The 20949-nt window shown below is 47.7% G+C and overlaps 1 protein-coding gene across 1 annotated transcript in view; it reads left to right on the forward strand.

The window, feature by feature from the left end:
• Positions 1–5010: 5010 nt before the first annotated feature.
• The window catches only part of IGFBP7 (insulin like growth factor binding protein 7), a gene marked incomplete at its 5' end in the record, with an annotated part of 37059 nt that continues 21120 nt past the window's right edge, over positions 5011–20949 (forward strand). Inside the window, one exon of the mRNA XM_056848499.1 lies at positions 5011–5386. Within this exon, the coding sequence (XP_056704477.1) occupies positions 5011–5386 (376 nt within the window). The remainder of the gene's footprint in view (positions 5387–20949) is intronic.

A 20949-nucleotide genomic window follows, 5' to 3' on the forward strand; every position in this document is an offset into this window, starting at 1 on the left:
TGTCCATGCAATACAAAGAAAATTGCATACATTATCCCATAAGATGATGGAATGCCTCCTCTTTAAGCACCACCGAGATAAATGGATTACTCCCATATTAGCGAGAATTCCTGCCACCATAACAAGAGATAAAATAGTCCCCTTTTTGCTGATGGATAGAGACCCCAGTATAACATTGCCTGTGGTCAAATATTTCTCCCATCACATTTTCCTCTAAGAAATAATTGCTCAGGACCTATGGGTCATAGGAGCATAGAAGGAAAGGAAGGAAGTTTGCAGTCTCCCTTTTGGTAGAAGGAACCCACTACCCATTCCCATAATTCCAGAAATGCCCACAGGCTCGCCAGGGGACCCTGGCAGTGAGTGATGTCAATATTTATTGACCGGGCAAGATTCTTTTGGGCCGAATCCATGGCTGAGTTTAATGGAAATCCTTGTTTTCTGCACAGTGACACAACAAATTGTTCACTCTGACATCCTTCGTGTTGGACCGTGTGTGTGTGTGTGTGTGTGTGTGTGTGTGTGTGTGTGTGTGTGTGTGTGTAAAGTGCCGTTAAGTCGCAGTCGACTTATAGCGACCCCTTTTGGGGTTTTCATGGGAAGAGACTAACAGAGGTCGTTTGCCAGTGCCTTCCTCTGCACAGCAACCCTGGACTTCCTTGGTAGTCTCCCATCCAAGCAGGCTGACCCTGCTTAGCTTCTGAGATCTGACGAGATCGGGCTAACCTGGGCCATCCAGGTCAGGGCATACAGGTACCTTAATTTTTTTCGAAAGGCTGATTCCAGTCCTGGCTTTTATTAAAGTGCTAAAGCCACAAACCTAGGCTGATGGAAATGGCTTTTATCAAGATGACCTTCGAAATCATAAAGATTTTTTTATTTATTTATAAAGCACCCATTGTGTATTCCAGAAACTGGACATATGAGAGGGAGGCGGGAAGGCCCTGCTCACAACACCATTGGTGTTTTGATCGGAGGAAAGGGGAGTTGGGTTTGGCCATAACTCTGTCAAAGATCTGTCAAAACCCATCCCAGAAAATGTACTCATTAGTGTTTTCTAGAAGAGCTGGAAAATGTTTCCCTTTGGGCTGACATCCAGTGGCCAGGATTAAGCAGGTTGGGAAGCCAATTTCACCGAAATGGGCGTGTTTGTTTGAACTGCTGTGGCCTGCTAAGGGTGGGATAAAAGTCTGGGAGGGGGCTCCTCTATTTCCATGCGGCACGCAACCCTGAGCCCGTGCTGTGGTAAGACCTTAGAGCCCAACCCAGAATCAGTATGGATTACCGGAGCATTTCACAGACCAAGGAACCGACCGGAGAAACACTTTGGGATTAACCATGTGCTAAAAGTTCCTTCTGTAAATTAATGTTTTCCCCTTTTTACAAAGGGGAAGAATGCTTTATGAAGGAGGAAACCATACATGGGGAAAGAGGAAAACATTGATTCTTTCCTCCCTTGCAACCCCAGGATGCTTTTATGTCTGCTGTGTGTTTGTGTGTGTGTGTGGGGGGGGGATATGGGTACCTATGTGGGTTGCCCGGACATGTATAGCCTGGGCCCAATCTCATCAGATTTCAGAAGCCAAGCAGGGTTGGCCCTGGTAGTTGGAAGGGAGACCACCAAAGAATACTAGGGTCGCTATGTAGAGGCAGGCAATGGCAAACCTCCTCTGAACATCTCTTGCCTAGACAACCCTACAGGGACCCCATATGCCAGCTGTGACTTGATGGCAGAAAACCTATGTGGGTCAGATTAGTTTGCACACAACTTGGCTTCATTCTGAGGCATTTCTTTCCATGCTGTCCCATTATGTACTCCTGGGCAGAAAGAGGAGGAGGAGGAGGAGGAGAAGGAGAAGAAGAAGAGGAGGAGGAGGAGGAGGAGGAGTTGGTTTTTATATGCTGACTTTCTCTACCACTTAAGGCAGAATCAAACCGGCTTACAATCACCTTCCCCTCCCCACAACAGACACCCTGTGAGGTAGGTGGGGCTGAGAGAGCTGTGACTAGCCCAAGGTCACCCAGCTGGCTTCATGTGTAGGACTGGGGAAACCAACCCAGTTCACCTGATTAGCCTCTGCTGCTCATGTGGAGGAGTGGGGAATCAAACCCAGTTCTCCATATTAAAGTCCACCGCTCCAAACCACCACTCTTAACCACTACACCATCTCTCATGTGGAACTTCATGGCTCTGCAGGACCTGGTGTGAACTAATGGGGTGTCTTTGGCAGGCAAGAACATCGGCCAGATGGTGGAGCTGCTGCATCACGTAAATTGCCACCGCTGATATTTGGTTCCTTCCTTTCCAAATTTGGCATCCAGATTCCAAGACAAGACTGGGAACCGAAAGTTACAGGAGACACGCAAAGCGCGGCGCATGTCTCCAAAAACAAGCCAAATGCTTCAGGGCATGTGGAGACAGCGTGATCCTAGGAACAAACAAACAGCCTAATCTCTCCATCGGAATCCAGGTCCTCTGCTGCTCATTTGGCTGGTGGAATTCAGTGCTGAGGCGGAGACGGTGATCCTCAGGCCGGGAAGCCATTCTCTGTCCTCATCAGTCCAGAAACATGATCTGGTCTGACCCTAGGCAGATTACTGAAGTCATGCCTGTCAAGCACTTTGGGGGACTGTCCAAAGACATCTCTGCCTACAAAACAAACCCTTCTCCCTAATTCCCAATGGAGAAAAGGTCCTCTGCATGCGCTCAGGGGCATTCCCGTCCTGTTTTGATAAGACTTTGGACAATATTCTCAGTCGCCGGACAGTCCGAGTATGTAGAAATATCTACTATCCAGCGTGGTGTAGTGGTTAAGAGCGATGTTTGGAGCGGTGGACTCTGATCTGGAGAACCGGGTTCAATTCCCCACTCCTCCACATGAGCGGTGGAGGCTAATCTGGTGAACTGGATTTGTTTCCCCACTCCTACACACAAAGCCAGCTGGGTGACCTTGGGAAAGTCACACTCTCTCAGTCCCACCTACCTCACAGGGTGTCTGTTGTGGGGAGGAGAAGGAGATCGTAAACCGGTTTGATTCTCCCTTAAGTGGTAGAGAAAGTCGGCATATAAAACCAACTCTTCTTCTTCTTCAGGGGTACTCTTGTCCTGTTTTAATAGGACTCTGGACAATATTCTCAGTTGCTGGACAGAACCGCGCTTGAGCAAAATTATAGTGAATGGCGAGAGAGGCATCCGGTATGAAACCCACTTCACATTAGAGCTTCTTCCGTAGCAGATGCATTCGCTGTGAAATCACAAGCCTTGCTCAGCGCTGGAAATTGCACACGGTTAGAGTGCTCGATGTGTAAATTCACAGCACTGAATAAGGGTGCATTTCCACATCGTCCACGGACAGCCTCCGAGCCAGTCTCATTTAGTCACAGTGCTACGGGTTTTGCCGATTTCTTCGTTTAGCACGAGGTTCTTTTCTTTCTTTAAAACCTGGAGGTTGGCAACCCTCCCTAAGTGGCAGTGTTCACTAAAAGGCGATGAAGGGGAGGGACTGTGGCTCAGTGGTAGAGCATCTGCTTGGCATGCAGTGGACCTCAGGTTTGATCCCTGGCATCTCCAGTGAAAGGGACTAAGCAGGTAGGTGATGTGAAAGACCTCCGCTTGAGACCCTGGAGAGCCATGGGGAGGGGCCATGGCTCAGTGGTAGAGCCTCAGCTTGGCATGCAGAAGGTCCCAGGTTCAATCCCCGGCATCTCCAGTTAAAGGGACTAGGCAGGTAGGTGATGTGAAAGACCTCCTCATGAGACCCAGGAGAAGCATGGGGAGGTACAGCATCTGTGGTACAGCATCTGCTTGCCGTGCAGAAGGTCCCAGGTTCAACTGGACTAGGCAGCCAGGTGATGCGAAAGACATCCACCTGAGATCCTGGAGAGTCATGGGGAGGGGCTGTGGCTCAGTGGTAAAGCACCTGCTTGGCATGCAGAAGGTCCCAGGTTCAATCCCAGGCATCTCCAGTTCAAGGGACTAGGCAAGGAGGTGATGGGAAAGACCTCTGCCTGACCCCCTGGAGAGCTACGGGGAGGGCCATGGCTCAGGGGAAGAGCATCTGCTTGGCATGCAGAAGGGCCCAGGTTCAATCCCTGGCATCTCCAGTTCAAGGGACTAGGCAAGTAGGGGATGTGAAAGACCTCTGCCTGAGACCATAGAGAGCCACTGTTGGTCTGAGTAGACAAGACTGACTTGGATGGACCAAGGGTCTAGGGGAGGGGCCGTGGATCAGTGTTAGAGCATCTGCTTGGCATACACAAGGTCCCAGGTTCAGTCCCCGGCATCTCCAGTTAAAGAGGCTAGGCAGGTAGGTGATGGGAAAGACTTCCACCTGAAACCCTGGAGAGCCTCTGCTGGTCTGAGTAGACAATACTGACTTTGATGCCCCATGGCTCTAGGGGAGGGGCTGTGGCTCAGTGGTAGAGCATCCGCTTGGCATGCAGAAGGGCCCAGGTTCAATCCCCGGCATCTCCAGCGAAAGGGACTGGGCAAGTAGGTGATGTGAAAGACCTCCACCTGAGACCCTGGAGAGCCGCCGCCAGCCTGAGTAGACAATACCGACTTTGATGGACCGAGGGTCTGGTTCAGTAGAAGGCAGCTCCACGTGTTCATAGCAGCCCGATTCCCAGCTCTGAATTGGGGTGCCCCTAGGCGCTGCAGACACGCAACTCCCGGCGCTCGCCTGGATGGTTCGGGTCCCTTTTGCAAGCGAGTGGCAGTGAATCCCATGAGCCCAAAGGCTGCTGCCCTTGGGGTGACCCCTCCCCGGCCCCCGTTTCCCCTCGGGGCGAGGCCGCCCAGAAGGCGGGGTGGGTGGGTGGGAGCGGGGGCGGAGTTTCCCGGCCGGGCCCTGGCCCCGGGTCAGCCCGGTTCCCCCCTCCCCGCCCAGGGACCAGACGGCGCCGCGCCTCCTCCAGCCTCCCCGCGCCATGGCCCTGCTCCGGCTGGCCGCTCTCGCCTGGCTCTTCTCGGCCTGGGCCGGCGGCGGCGGCGCCTCGCTGGACGCCCCCTCCTCCTCCTCCTCGGCCGCCTGCCCGCCCTGCTTGCCGGCCCAGTGCCCCCCGCTGCCCGGCCGGGGCTGCCCGCTGGGCCCGGTGCGCGACGGCTGCGGCTGCTGCGCGCAGTGCGCGCGGGGCGAGGGCGAGGCGTGCGGCGTCGGTGGCGGTGTCGGTGGCGGCGGCTGGGGACGCTGCGCGGCCGGCCTGGAGTGCCGCCGGCGGCGCAAGGGCCAGCCCGGGGCGTGCGCCTGCAAGAGCCGCTACCCGGTGTGCGGCAGCGACGGCCTCACCTACCCCAGCGCCTGCCAGCTGCGCGCCGCCAGCCTGCGCGCCCAGAGCCGGGGCGAGGCGGCCGTCGAGCAGCGCAGCAAGGGGCCCTGCGAGCAAGGTACGAGCCCTTGGGGCGCGGGAGGCTTGGGTTAGCCGCTCTCTACATGGGCATTTCCCCCCCACCTGGACGGACTGGGGCTGTGGCTCAGTGGCTGAGCGTCCGTTTGGCGTGCAGAAGGTCGCGGGTTCAATCCCCGGCCTCTCCAGTTCAAGGGACTAGGCAAGGAGGGGATGGGAAAGACCTGTGTCTGAGAGCCATGGGGAGGGGCTGTGGCTCAGTGGTAGAGCATCTGCTTGGCATGCAGGAGGTCCCAGGTTCAATCCCAGGCCTCTCCACTTCAAGGGACTAGGCAAGGAGGGGATGGGAAAGACCTGTGTCTGAGAGCCATGGGGAGGGGCTGTGGCTCTAGGGGTAGAGCATCTGCTTGGCATGCAGAAGGTCCCAGGTTCAATCCCAGGCATCTCCAGTTCAAGGGACTAGGCAAGGAGGGGATGGGAAAGACCTGTGTCTGAGAGCCATGGGGAGGGGCTGTGGCTCTAGGGGTAGAGCACCTGCTTGGCATGCAGAAGGGCCCAGGTTCAATCCCAGGCCTCTCCAGTTCAAGGGACTAGGCAAGGAGGTGATGGGAAAGACCTCTGCCTGAGGGGCTGTGGCTCTAGGGGTAGACCATCGATTTGGCATGCAGAGGGTCCCAGGTTCAGTCCCCGGCCTCTCCAGTTCAAGAGACTAGGCAGGTAGGGGGTGTGAAAGACCTCTGCCTGAGACCCTGGAGAGCCATGGGGAGGGGCTGTGGCTCAGTGGCTGAGCGTCCGTTTGGCGTGCAGAAGGTCGCGGGTTCAATCCCCGGCACCTCCAGTTCAAGGGACTAGGCAAGGAGGTGATGGGAAAGACCTGTGTCTGAGAGCCATGGGGAGGGGCTGTGGCTCTAGGGGTAGAGCATCTGCTTGGCAGGCAGAAGGTCCCAGGTTCAATCCCAGGCACAAGGGACTAGGCAAGGAGGTGATGGGAAAGACCTCTGCCTGAGGGGCTGTGGCTCTAGGGGTAGACCATCGGTTTGGCATGCAGAGGGTCCCAGGTTCAGTCCCCGGCATCTCCAGTTCAAGAGACTAGGCAGGTAGGGGGTGTGAAAGACCTCTGCCTGAGACCCTGGAGAGCCATGGGGAGGGGCTGTGGCTCAGTGGCTGAGCGTCCGTTTGGCGTGCAGAAGGTCGCGGGTTCAATCCCCGGCCTCTCCAGTTCAAGGGACTAGGCAAGGAGGTGATGGGAAAGACCTGTGTCTGAGAGCCACGGGGAGGGGCTGTGGCTCTAGGGGTAGAGCATCTGTTTGGCATGCAAAGGGTCCCAGGTTTAATCCCGGCATCTCCAGTTCAAGGGACGAGGTGATGAGAAAGACCTCTGCCTGAGACCCTGGAGAGCCATGGGGAGGGGCTGTGGCTCAGTGGCAGAGCCTCAGCTTGGCATGCAGAAGGTCGCGGGTTCAATCCCCGGCATCTCCAGTTAAAGGGACTCAGCAGGTGGGTGATGCGAAAGACCCCTGCCTGAGACCCTGGGGAGCTACTGCCGATCTGAGTAGACAATGCTGACTTTGATGGACCAAGGGTCTGACAAGGCAGCTTCGTGTGCTCAGAGGCTCGGCTTGGCGTGCAGAAGGTCGCGGGTTCAATCCCCGGCACCTCCAGTTCAAGGGACTAGGCAAGGAGGTGATGGGAAAGACCTGTGTCTGAGAGCCATGGGGAGGGGCTGTGGCTCTAGGGGTAGAGCATCTGCTTGGCATGCAGAGGGTCCCAGGTTCAATCCCCGGCATCTCCAGTTCAAGGGACTAGGCAAGGAGGTGATGAGAAAGATCTCTGCCTGACACCCTGGAGAGCCATGGGGAGAGGCTGTGGCTCAGGGGAAGAGCATCTGCTCGACATGCAGGAGGGCCCAGGTTCAATCCCAGGCATCTCCAGTTCAAGGGACTAGGCAAGTAGGGGATGTGAAAGACCTCTGCCTGAGACCATAGAGAGCCACTGTTGGTCTGAGTAGACAATACTGACTTGGATGGACCAAGGGTCTAGGGGAGGGGCCGTGGATCAGTGTTAGAGCATCTGCTTGGCATACACAAGGTCCCAGGTTCAGTCCCCGGCATCTCCAGTTAAAGAGGCTAGGCAGGTAGGTGATGTGAAAGACTTCCACCTGAAACCCTGGAGAGCCTCTGCTGGTCTGAGTAGACAATACTGACTTTGATGCCCCATGGCTCTAGGGGAGGGGCTGTGGCTCAGTGGTAGAGCATCTGCTTGGCATGCAGAAGGGCCCAGGTTCAATCCCCGGCATCTCCAGTTAAAGAGGCTAGGCAGGTAGGTGATGGGGAAGAGACCCTGGAGAGCTGCTGCAGGTCAGAGTAGACAAAACTGACTTTGATGGACCAAGGATCTGATTCAGTAGAAGGCGGCTTCATTATTTGGGGAAGGGCCATGGCTCAGTGGTAGAGCCTCTGCTTGGCATGCAGAAGGGCCCAGGTTCAGTCCCCGGCATCTCCAGTTACAAGGAGCAGGTGATAGGGGACGTGAAAGACCTCTCTCTGAGACCCACCCAGGAAGGACCCTGGCTCAGGGGCAGAGCATCTGCTTGGCATGTGGAAGGCATCCCCAGCATCTCTAGTTTAAAAGAAACTTGGATGAGAGACCACCAAGGAACTCCATGGTTGCTACACAGAGGCAGGCAATGGCAAATGTCTCTTGCTTTGAAAACCCCATGTGGGATAGCCATAAGTCGGCTGTGACTTGACAGCCCTTTCCGTCACCATTTATACCATTGGCTCAAAGGTACGCTGCGTTTGACCATGTAGGTTTAGCTGCTGTGACTACTGAGTGTTGCTAGATACAGGAACCTGGAGAGTCATGGGAACCACCAGCGTTTTCTTCAGTGATGTCATCTGCTGAAGCTGGAGGGTGAGAGACTCAAAACTGTTAAAAGGAAGTATTTCTTCACACAACGCATAGTTAAATTGTGGAACTCCCTGCCCCAAGATGTGGTGATGGCTGCCAACTTTGAAGGCTTTAAGAGGGGAGTGGACATATTCATGGAGGAGAGGGGTATTCATGGCTACTAGTCAAAATGGATACTAGCCGTGATGCATACCTATTCTCTCCAGGATCAGAGGATACTATGCCTATTATTTTGGGTGCTGTGGAACACAGGCAGGACAATGCTGCTGCAGTCGTCTTGTTTGTGGGCTTCCTGGAGGCCCCTGGTCGGCCATTGTGTGAACAGACTGCTGGACTTGATGGGCCTTGGTCTGATCCAGCAGGGCTTTTGTTATGTTCTTATGTTCTTCTTACTTCGGAGTAATGAAAAACAGAAAACTATCCCAAGCTGCTCCCCACCCACTCCGCTCCAGCATTTTACCAAGTTTGGTTCTGTCCTAGGAGTAGAATTTGGACTAGGAAGAGCAACAGCAAGGCAGCATTCTTCCAAGCGGCACAGAGGAAAATCCTATGAAAGAAATACTTTTTAAAAACAGCCTCGAGCAGATCTTTTTTGTGATCTGCTCCTGGGTCTTTTAGGGGATGCAAAAGCTACTCCGCAACAGCCGGCAAGCTACTGGTAGCTTGCGAGAAACCTGCTGGAGACTCAAAAGTTCATGGCCGATCCTGCTGCTGCTGAATCCCTTAATTTAATTGGGGGCGAGTCGAGAAAGCCCTTCCCGTTGCCTCCCTCGAATGCCAGCTATCCAGCTGCCCTACTTTTAAAATGTCAAAATTGCTGATATCCTTCCCATGACTTGGCACGCACAGCAGTAAGGGAGCTGCAAAGTGCTCTTGTTCCAGACAGGAATCCAGAATTGCTCAATTTGCAGAAGAGAGTCTCTGAAAGCTCTCACAAGAATGCACAGCCTGGATTTAACTTGTTGTAAGCTGCTCTGAGCCTAACTTGTTGGGATAGAGCAGCCTAAAATTTGAATAAATAATAATAATAATTATCATCATCATTATTTCATTGAATCATAGAGTTGGAAGGGACCACCAGGGTCATCTAGTCCAACCCCCTGCACAATGCAGGAAATTCACAACTGCCTCCCCCCCACACCCCAATGACCCCTACTCCATGCCCAGAAGATGGCCAATATGCCCTCCCTCTCATCATCTACCTTAGGTCATAGAATCAGCATTGCTGACAGATGGCCATCTAGCCTTAAAAACCTCCAGGGAAGGAGAGCTCACCACCTCCTGAGGAAGCCTGTTCCACTGAGGAACCGCTCGAACTGTTAGAAAGTTGGTTCTTGTAGGTTATCCGGGCTGTGTGACCGTGGTCTTGGTATTTTCTTTCCTGACGTTTCGCCAGCAGCTGTGGCAGGCATCTTCAGAGGAGTAACACTGAAGGACAGTGTTAAAAAGTGTTAGAAAGTTCTTCCTAATGTCTAGACGGAAACTCTTTTGATTTAATTTTAACCCGTTGGTTCTGGCCCGACCTTCTGGGGCAACTGAAAACAACTCGGCCCCCTCCTCTATATGACAGCCCTTCAGGTACTTGATGGTTATCATATCACCTCTCAGTCTTCTCCTCTTCAGGCTCTGCATCTCAGATGCATCTCAGATGCCTTTTCTCCAGCGCCCTGTCATTACTGCATGTGTATCTCTTTGAATATAATGTCATGTCAGTGCCGCAGGCAAGTAAATCTTGCCTCTGTCCCTTGTAATTCCCAGGACATGCTCTGGAACCTTTAAAAAATAAATAAAGGCAAACTAGTTCCATTAGCTGGCATTCAGCCCCCTAGAAAGGGGTCAAATCCAGTGGGTCAAATCCAGCCACTTTAAACATTTAAGATTTTTACCCAGCAATCCTGCACAGGGTTAACCCAGTCTGCAAAGAGCTGCCCGTCACGTTGCCTTTGGAGAAATTCCAGTCCCTTTTGCCCCGACTTAATTTTTTTGCAACCTTTCCGTTGTTTTTTGCGCTGCCTTTCTCTTATGCAAGCTGTTGGCAGCTTTTTGCACCCTCGTGCTTTTCTGCCTGGAATGCAGTCTTGTTAAGAACTCCCGCCAGGGTGTTTGATGCCCCCCGGGTTGGTTTTTCATCCCCCTACATGATAAAGGAGGCGTTGCCAAGGGAGTGAAAGGGGAAGGGGAGGGGTAAGGTAACCCCCAGATCTGTGGATTACAGTTAGAGATGCAATGGAAAAGAGGAGAATGTTGTAAACCACTTTGGGTCCCTGTTGGGGAGGAAAGTGGGGTATAAATGGAATAACGGAAATAAATCAAAGTAAAAATTTATTCTGAGGGTTAATGGGGGCAGGAGGAAACAAGGGGGAAGAAACCGCGACAGGGTGCAGACCTATCTTCCACATGGGAAGGGGGGTCCTCAAATGTTTCCCCACACACACGCACAATCCAGTCCTACCTGGTTCTGCTGCTGAGCCAGTGTGGTGTAGTGGTTGGGGCGTTGAACTGGGAGATTCGGGGAGGGCGGGGTTTGGAGAGGGGAGGGACTCCAATGCCGTAGAGTCCAATTGTCAACGCGGCCATTTTCTCCAGGGGAACTGGTCTCTCCCTGCTGGAGATCAGTTGTAATAACGGGAGATCTCCAGCCAACACCGGGAGGTTGGCCACCCTGTGGATGGGGGCTCCCCTCCACCCTCTTCATGTTTATCTTGTACAAATCGGGGTAATTTCCTAGGAACGCCGACAGTTCTCTAAAGGGCCACCGGCTCCAGTCCTCTGAAGGGGCGCAGTTCCGCAAGCAAAAAGTATCCCCCCCCTCCCCAAAAAAAGACACACACACATCCTGAGTAGAGCACTGATGCCTAGATGTCAGACAACTGATGCCTTTTATGGAGACGGTTCACATCATTCTTTGGGACTTCTGTAGCTGTGCTTCTTTCCCCCAGGAAGCATGACCTACGGTCTTCTGAATGCAGGCACCCTCTTCTGTGAGAGCCAAATCGATTGCTTTTTTTCTTTCCTGATGTTGCTTGTCATGCTTTGGATTTCCAAAAACTGCAAGCGCTGGAACTAGACCGCTCAGAAAACAGTACTTGGAGGGGAAACAAGATTTTGTCTGGAACTCTCCTACCGTTAAAGACTGGGTCCTTGATTTTTCGCTGATCTGTCTTTTAGCCGATTGATTTCTTAAGTCTAAGGACACGCGCACGTTACCAACGCCTCCATTGCAATGTTTTTTTTTTTGGTGAGATATCAAAGGAAGTGCAAGCATTTACCAAGCAAAAGCTACCACTCATTGTTAAAAGGGACAAGTACGCCGGTTGGCCGCAAATGAACGTGCAGAGCATGTGTGAACATACCACGTTTGTTAACAGTCACAGTTAGCAGAGGATATTATCATATGGTGCACTTGGCTTAAGGCAAACTGTTTCTGAGCGGGAGGTGAAAACTTGCCATCTGGTTAAAGATTAGGGTTGCCAACCTCCAGGTAGTCACCTCAAAAAGAAGAACCTAGGTTGTTAGAATGATAGTGTTATAGCAAAAACCAATATTAGGAACAGCCCAGCCTCTACACCACTGGTTCCCAACCAGGGAACTAAATTAAGGTCTGCAAAACAAAGTTATAAATCCATAATAAATTAATATTTTCAATTAAAAGTTCTCTATTATAAAAATATATATTCAAATATTATTCTAAGTTTAATGTTTAACTAACAGTTATGATTAAAGTTTATTTTCAAATTCTCAGAATTTTTATTTTGAACCTTGGGGTCCTTGCACCGAACAAAAAAGTCCTAGTGGTCCCTGGTCAAAAAAAGGTTGGGAACCACTGCTCTACACAATAGGGAGGAGGGAACAAATACAGGTAAATTAGATGAATGGCTAAAAGAATGACAAAAAGGGATTAGATTAGAACTCCATGCATCATCCTTAGTGGATTATGTTAATAACAAAATGATACCAAGGGGACTTAGACTGCAGAAAGCCCCTACTCTTTTTCGGGAAAATGAAGAATTTAAGAGTAAATGGGTAGCGATCCTTAATAAATGTTCAGTGGACTTAATGACATTAATCATTAAGCAAGCAAATCATTAAGCAAAGCAAGTGGCCAAAATCAAAACTGATACTGAAAAAACAGTGGAAGAGATGAAAAAAACAGAAAATAAGACAGATATAGATATACAAATTCAACAATGATTTAAAAGCCTATAGGGATAATATCAAAGGTTATAAATTACGGAGGTTTGATAGAGACACCAAAGATTATAATCAAAATAACGTAGACCCTTGGTTTAACATCACAGATAAAAACGCCACAACAGGAGAACCCTCTTCTAGCGGGTTTAGAAATAAGGACAGGAGATACAATAGTGACTCTTCCCGTTTGTCTAGCAGAGGATCTCACCGTGAATACGATTTCCGCCCAAGCTGCCGAAGAGGGAGATGCAACTCCCAACCTTCTTTTCACAGACGACCGGCGAGGGGACGCAGAACTTAGTGGTGAACCTGTGAGATACAATACTTTCAAGTAGGAAACTAGAAGTACTTAACAAAGGATTAGGTTTTGTGCCCACCCCAAATTATTCAAAATTCCAAACCAGAGTCGACATACATCGCTTTATAAGACTTCTAAAATTAAGAGACTTCTTTGGAACTTCCCCTTAGGAAACGATAGAATCAAAATGTAAATTAAAATCATCATTTACTCCACCTAATTGGAGTCATGTAATAGATACCTTTGCATTGGTGGTACTGAGGAATATCACAATCCTAGAAAATGAGAGGAACTACAAATATAACAATTTTAATAAGGAGGACAAAAATATAATTGAAGCATTATCTAATGACCCAAATATTATCATTACTAGAGCTGATAAAGGAGGGACCATTGTTCTCCTCAATCGGAGTGATTATGAAAATGAACTATATAAACAATTAGGAAATGAAACTTATTACAAAAAATTAGGAGGAGACCCAACATCAGAAATAGCATCAATTATAAAAGTAGTAGTAAATGAAGCATTAGCAATGGATGAGATTTCAAAACAAACAGCTGATTATTTGATTAATCAATTTCCCAGAGTACCTATTTTTTAATGCTCTTCCAAAAATCCACAAGAACATCACCCCCCATCCCGGACGCCCTATAGTATCGGGGTAAATTCCATCTTAGACCCAATAGCTAAATATTTGGAACAATATTTACATCCATACAGTACACAAACCCCATCTTATATATCAGATACAAGGGACTTTATAATACAAACAGAGAATAGTACCTATGGGAAGTGCCCTTGTTTGTGACACTAGATGTAAATGCATTATACACAAATGTACCTATAGAAATAGTTAGAACAGAAATAGCAGAACTATTGCAGACTAGAAAAGAGAAACCTCCTCCAACATCTTTCCTCATTAATCTTTTAAGAACTAGTGTTAGAAAAAAAATTATTTCAGATTTAAGCATCAATTTTTCCTCCAGGCAAAAGGAGTAGCGATGGGGTGCTCCTGCGCCCCATCAGTGGCGAACATTTTCATGAACTGGTTTGAGAAACGGTACATATATTCTAACAACCCTTATATACAAGAAATAATTCACAGTGGGAAGCCGTGTTAGTCTGTCTGCAGTAGTAGAAAAGAGCAAGAGTCCAGTAGCACCTTAAAGACGAACAAAAATATTTTCTGGCAGGGTATGAGCTTTCGTGTGGCTCACGAAAGCTCATACCCTGCCAGAAAATATTTTTGTTCGTCTTTAAGGTGCTACTGGACTCTTGCTCTTTTCTAATACAAGAAATAAGTTTTTTCGTCGTTATATTGATGACATCTTTATGGTATGTACAAATGAGAGGGCAGCAAGCCAATTTATAGAATGGATAAATATACTGAACCCTTATATCACATTTACAGGAAAATTAGATACAGTACAGATACCATTCTTAGATACTGTAGTATATTTCATAGAGAATACCAAACTTGGGATCAAACCATATACAAAAGAAACTGATAGGAATTCACTTCTAAGATATGACTCTTTTCACCCTATTCATTTGCGTAAAAACTTACCATATGGTCAGTTTCTCAGGTTACACAGAAATTCAACACGCAGATTTTGTAACAGCAGCGAATAAGCTTAGTGAAGACCTGAAAGCAAGAGGTTACCCAGGCTGAGTGATTAATAATACCTATACAAGAGCACTGGAGAAACCAAGAGCAGAAATATTAGAATTAAGACCCAAAACAAAATATCAAGGGATAACATCTTCTCTGCAATACACTGCTCTCTCAACAAAAATCAAAGCAATTATAAATAAACATTGGCACATAGTGCAGGGCTTACCAGGATGTGAGAATCCACCAAGATTAGGAATGAGAAGAACACGTTCACTGGGAGACAAACTTACTCATGCAGACATTATAGAACCTAATTATAGAGAACATGACTCCATAAAGGGTCATCATAAATGTGGACACTGTGGAATATGCCACTTATCATTACAGGTAAAGGAGTTTACCACAGACAAGGGGTTTCAATTCAAACTGCAGCATTTTACAAACGGCCTTTCAAAAAAGGTGATTTATGTTATTAAATGCCCGTGTAATTTATTTTACATAGGGAAAACATCAAGGACATAAAAATATAGAATTATGGAACACTGTTCAAGAATCCGTAATAAAGTTATGGATGCTCCAATTGTGCACCATTACATTTCAGCTGGCCATACTGATAACAACCTGACTTTTTTTTTGCAATCTGGCGTTTACAACCAAATCTATATAATAAGGTAGATGAGGATCGCCTTTTATTAAGACAAGAGGCTAAGTTCATTTTCCTCTTAGACACTGTACAACCAAAAGGTTTGAATACTTCCTTAGATTTTGGACCATGCATATAAGAATGGAACACCCTTTTTAACACTATCTGTCCCTTTAATGAAAGAGTTACAGATAGCACTAAATACAGACAGGTGGGAAATGAAAAGTAAGAACGCAGACATGTTCCACCAGTAAGGAAAGAAAAAAGCTCTGGGCAAACTGGGAGTAAAACTTGAGCTTTCATTAAGTAAGTATGACTTAGATATTACTTTGGATTAACAATGCAAAGTGAAGTTAAATAGTAGTTGTCATATGTGTGTGAAAATTGTATTGATATGGGAATCCATGTGCATCTTCTAAGGAAGAAATCTTCGAAACAGGAACAACCAACCGGTAACCTGAAAAGAAAATAACTTTACACATGGACATGTCTGGAAAAAACAATAGTAGACATGAACACTTATCTTGAGAAGTTGTAGTGATATGTTTCATGGACTTCACTTGTCACATATGGAGACTTGGGATTTTGTATGATGACTGATCTATTATGTGGTATTTGTACTGCATGTATGTGGGAGATTTTGTATGTATAATGTTGAGTTGGTTTATGTTTAGCATTATAGTTGTAGTAAGAATACATCAAGAATAGAAATATCATCATTAAATGTGCAACTTTGCTATGAAAACCTGGTAAAAATTACAACAGGTTGTTTATGTTAAAATACAAGCCCTGGAGGTTGGCAACCACTGATTTTCAGGGTAGAGAAGCCCTTGAGATTGGCAAACACTTTTTTCTCTAGGTCATTCCTGGAGGGTGGCAACAGAGGATTTTTTTCTCCAGGCCAGCTCTGGAGGTTGGGAACTGAGTTTTTTTTCCTCCTTAGGTTTGTCCAGGAGGGTAATAACAATAGAACTTATAACTTAGATTCTGCAGCTTGATTTACATTATAATAGGTTGTTTTTGCTATTACACAAAACCTCCAGGTAGTGGCTGGAGATCTCCCTCTATCACAACTGATCTCCAGGCGACAGATATCAGTTCCCCTGGAGAAAATGGCTGCTTTGGCAGTTGGACTCTATGACATTGGACTCTATGGCATTGAAGTCCCTCTCCTCTCCAAACCCCGCCCTCCTCAGGCTCCAACCCCCAAAATCTCCAGGTACTTTTCAACCCAGAGCTGGCAGCCCTACTTAAGATGTATATAGCCTGGCCTAATATTTCTGGCATTTGCATTTAGGGGAGACGTTAATCTTGCTTTTATAAAATGCAGAATTACTAGCCAATGTGTAGTTAATATGTCTAGGTATGAATCTGAGGGACTTGTGTCTAAGACCTTCTGTCTTGAGTGTCTAAGACCTTCTGTCTTGAGTGTGTGTGTATGTGGGTGGGGGAGATTGGCTTTCAGGATCTGTGTCATATGAAGCATTCATAATTCTCAAAAAATGAAGTTTAAGCCTTCCAAACTGTAACAAAATGAAATTAGAGGTTTACTAATTATTTTTGCAATGCTTTTTCATCCATGGCTTGGGAACATAAAAATCAAAGGAAAGGTGGGTGGAGAACCACACAGACTGGGGATATGCTTTAAGGTTGCAGACAAAAGGTCCGCCACTGAAGAACCTCTTGTTCATCAGCGGCTGGCTACTCATGATGCTGCCTGAGAAGGAGAAGAGTACCCCATTTTCTTGCCACCCCCAAATAACTTGGTTCATAATAGGGACAGGCTATACCATAGTTCCAGGCCAGAGAAAACCTAACGCATGCATAGGGTTGCCAGGTCCCTCTTTGCCACCGGCAGGAGATTTTTGGGGCAAAGCCTGAGGAGGGCGGGGTTTGGGGAAGAGAGGAACTTCAATGCCATAAAGTCCAATTGCCAAAATGGCCATTTTCTCCAAGTGATCTCTATCGGCTGGAGATCAGTTGTAATAGTAGGAGATCTCCAGCCACTACCTGGAGGTTACAATTAAAAGAAACAGCACTTAAGCGCAACAATTGTACAATTAACAGTAATCAAATATAACAACACAATGCAAATCTGATTCCCAAAATGCAATCACTAATTCCACACCAATTCACACTGGATACAAACATACAATTGAACCCACAAGCGTATCCAAGCTGCCTTCAGCAAAATGGTGGAGTTGATGGACATTTACCGGCAAGCTGACAAAGCGTGCCCAGGAATCTAAAGGACACGTCCTTGCCTGGTTTCTTTTCTTTTCCTCGTACCCACCTTTATTTCCACACTTGCATTTATGAACTTGCAATTAGGATTCTCTCCGGTTCCCTTTTGTTCCTTGCTATCGCGGCGGGAAGCCTTCTACGAAAGGCAGCTTGGGTGCGCTTGCGGGTTCAATTGTACGTTTGTATCCAGTGTGAATTGGTGTGGGATTAGTGATTGTATTTTGGGAATTAGATTTGCATTGTGTTGTTGTATTTAATGACCGTTAAAGTTGTAAAATTGCTGAGCCTACGTGCTGTTCCTTTAAATTGTAACTTGGCTAGTACAGCATAGGTTCCTTCGGGTTTGTTGTTCGTACCCGGAGGTTGGCAACCCTACCTGCGCAGGAGCCTTTTTAAAGCCAGAAAAAGTGCCAAGGCTGCATGAAAACTGAGGATGTGACTGAAAAATTAGCTCTAAGCATTTGTGTGGAAGTCGCTTCTGTTTTAAATATTTACATGAAAGGTCGTTAAGTATTTCCTTTTCTGAAAACAGGCCAGTGACTTTGAAGGGAGTATATTTCAATTTTATTACCACGTGGCTCTTTCCAGATTTGGCTTTTTAGCATCTGTTACACTGCTGGACTGCTACAATGCAGTTGATACCTGTAGAAAAGACATCTGGATCATGGCCCCTGTCTGAGTTTCCCCATATACCTATAAATATTCCTTTTCTTTAATTCTAAGAAAGGAAAATGAGTTCTCTTTTATGTTAACATTAAAGCAAAGTTGGGGTCTATGAGGAATAATGTTTTTTTGCCATCAAGTCACAGCTGATTTATGGGGTCCCCGTAGGGTTTTTAAGGTGAGAGACGTTCGGAAGCGGTCTGCCGTTGCCTGCCAACGCGTCATGCCCCTGGTCTTCCTTGGAGGTCTCCCATCCCAATACTTGACAGGGTGGAGGCTGAGAGATTGGCCCAAGCGTCCGTGGCATGAGTGGGGATTGGAACCTGGGTTTCCCAGATCCTAGTCCGACACCTTAACCATTACACCACGCTGGCTCGCTTTGAGGAATTATAGGGGGGGAATAAGTGAGAAATACCCCCTCCTAGTGCGGTTGGATTGCTGGGCTCTGGCCCTAGGTGAGCAGCCTTGAATTTCAGCAATCTGGAATGGGCACAATCATTCTGTAGGACTGGGTTTGGGGGCTAAGTGAGCGGATATACCTTCATCTATCCCTGAACCTGAGGAGTACCATGGATAAAAGGTAAAGGTCCCCTGTGCAAGCACTTACTAGGCAGACTTTGTTTGCGGGGTGGTTTGCCACTGCCTTCCCCAGTCATCTTCCCTTTACCCCCAGCAAGCTGGGTCCTCATTTGACCGACCTCGGAAGGATGGAAGGCTGAGTCAACCTTGAGCCGCCTACCTGAAACCGACTTCTGTTGGGATCGAACTCAGGTCGTGAGCAGAGCTTGGACTGCAGTACTGCAGCTTACCACTCTGTGCCACGGGGCTCCTACCATGGATAAGGGAGGATATTTTCCCCTTTCTTATGCCGTTCTGGAAAATTGGGGAGGTGGTTCATTACTTTGTGTGTCCCCCCCCCCCTTGTGCTATTTTCACCCTTGTCCTCCTTCACAGTTAAAACATTCCTTGCAGAACGAGGCTGAAATTGGTTTTCAGTTCCTTGGTTGCCTAGTTCCGTATTCTCAGATCCTACTGCAAAAATGGATGATACTTAAAAATCTCTGTTGCACCACAAAATAAACTACAAATCATATTCGGTATAGTGTTAACCTGCTGGAGGAAGAGGAATGGAGAGCTTTTCTAGGCTACCTACCACTCCATAATCCTATTAACTCCTTGTCGCCAGGGGTTTCAGTCCCAATAATCCCGTAAAAATGTCAGTTAATTCCACATGTTTTCAGGAAAGTATGCACGCAACTGTTGCTGAATCAGGACTTTGGAATTATACCCACTTTCTATATTTCTTTAAACTAAGATTACGTTGCCTTATTTGATCCATGCTCTATTTTCCTTGGGACTGAAGAAGAGTTGGTTTTTATATGCCAACTTTCTCTGCCACTTAAGGGAGACTCAAACGGGTTTACAATCCCCTTCCCTTCCCCTCCCCACAACAGACACCCTGTGAGGTAGGTGGGGCTGAGAGAGTGTGACTAGCCCAGAGTCACCCAGGTGGCTTCATGCGGAGGAGTGGGGAAACAAACCCAGTTCACCAGATTAGCGTCCGCCGCTTCAAGTGGAGGAGTGGGGAATCAACCCGGTTCTCCAGATCAGAGTCCACTGTTCCGAACCACTACACCATGCCGGCTTTTCCTCACGGTGTTCAATGCCATGGAGTCCAATTGCCAAAGCGGCCCTTTTCTCCAGGTGAACTGATCTCTCTCGGCTAGAGATCAGTTGTCGTAGCAGGAGATCTCCAGATAGTACCTGGAAGTTGGCAACCCTACCTGTAGCCCATTTTTATGCAGATATATAAGAAAAAAGGCAAATCTCACTGAGGGGCTAGAGACTTTTTAAACAAAATGAAAACTAGGAAATCAGAGAACCTGCTAAGCGTATTTCTACAATGCTCCAGTGGTATATCGATATTTTAGTGCCTTTAAAAAAAAGGGGGGGGTGTTGTGATACCACCGATAACGACAGCAACATCCCTTGAAAATCTTGAATTTTCAAGGAACATATTGAATAAACTGTCCCCCACAACTGTGAAAATACAGAGAGAGGGCAGGCATGCGGAAGAACCGTGCCCAAATTGACTCCAGTTCTTGTGGATCCGCTGCCGAGAAAACCAGGAGTAAGTCGAGCATGTGGAAAAGCCCAATGAACTGGGAAATAAAGGAGGGGGGGGATGGTTCTGCTGCAGCCTGGTTGATCATGTTTTCATAAAGGCAATTTTATAATCATTTGGGGATAAAGAACCCACACACGTCTACACACCCAGCCTGCTCTTGCTGGACTTTCCATCTAGTGCACTGGTTCCCAACAGGGGTCCATGGACCCCCAGGGGTCCGCGAGAACTAAATTAAGGTCCACGAAACAATGTTATAAACCCATAATAAATTAATATTTTCAATTAAAAGTTCTCTATTATAAAAAAAACATATTCAAATATTATTCTAAGTTTAATGTTTAACTAACAGTTATGATTAAAGTGTATTTTCAAATTCTCAGAATTTTTATTTTGAACCTTGGGGTCCCTGCACCGAACCAAAAAGTCCTAGTGGTCCCTGGTCAAAAAAAGGTTGGGAACCACTGATCTAGCGGCACGTCACGAGAGAACGTTGTGATTGATTCGACCTCCCAGGTTCCACGATGCAAGTTGGCGATCGCACGGTCCCTGCACGTTAATCTGGGTGTTGGTGTTGTCTGGGGCTCCCATGAGAACTGCATGCTGAACTAGGTGGGTGTGATTTTGGAATGAAAACTCTGCAAAGTTCTCAGGGATCAGCTGCAGAAAAAGTAGGCAAAATAAGCCTCTTTGCTGGGAACAGCCTCTCCGCCTTTAGCAACCGAAGCCAACGTTTTCTTACTACTCCCACTGAGAATGAGCAGCTGAGATCTTGGAGGGGAGAACTTCCAAGAAAGCCTGGCAGAAGATTGTTTTCCACCACCCGCTAATGGCTTCTAGTTGTGTCTCTTCGGTTTCCTCGCCGAGGCATTGGTTACATGGGGATGTATCTGGTTGCAGAATCACATTTGGG

Source organism: Euleptes europaea, chromosome 4, assembly GCF_029931775.1.
Source record: "Euleptes europaea isolate rEulEur1 chromosome 4, rEulEur1.hap1, whole genome shotgun sequence".
Classification (NCBI taxonomy): Eukaryota; Metazoa; Chordata; class Lepidosauria; order Squamata; family Sphaerodactylidae; genus Euleptes; species Euleptes europaea.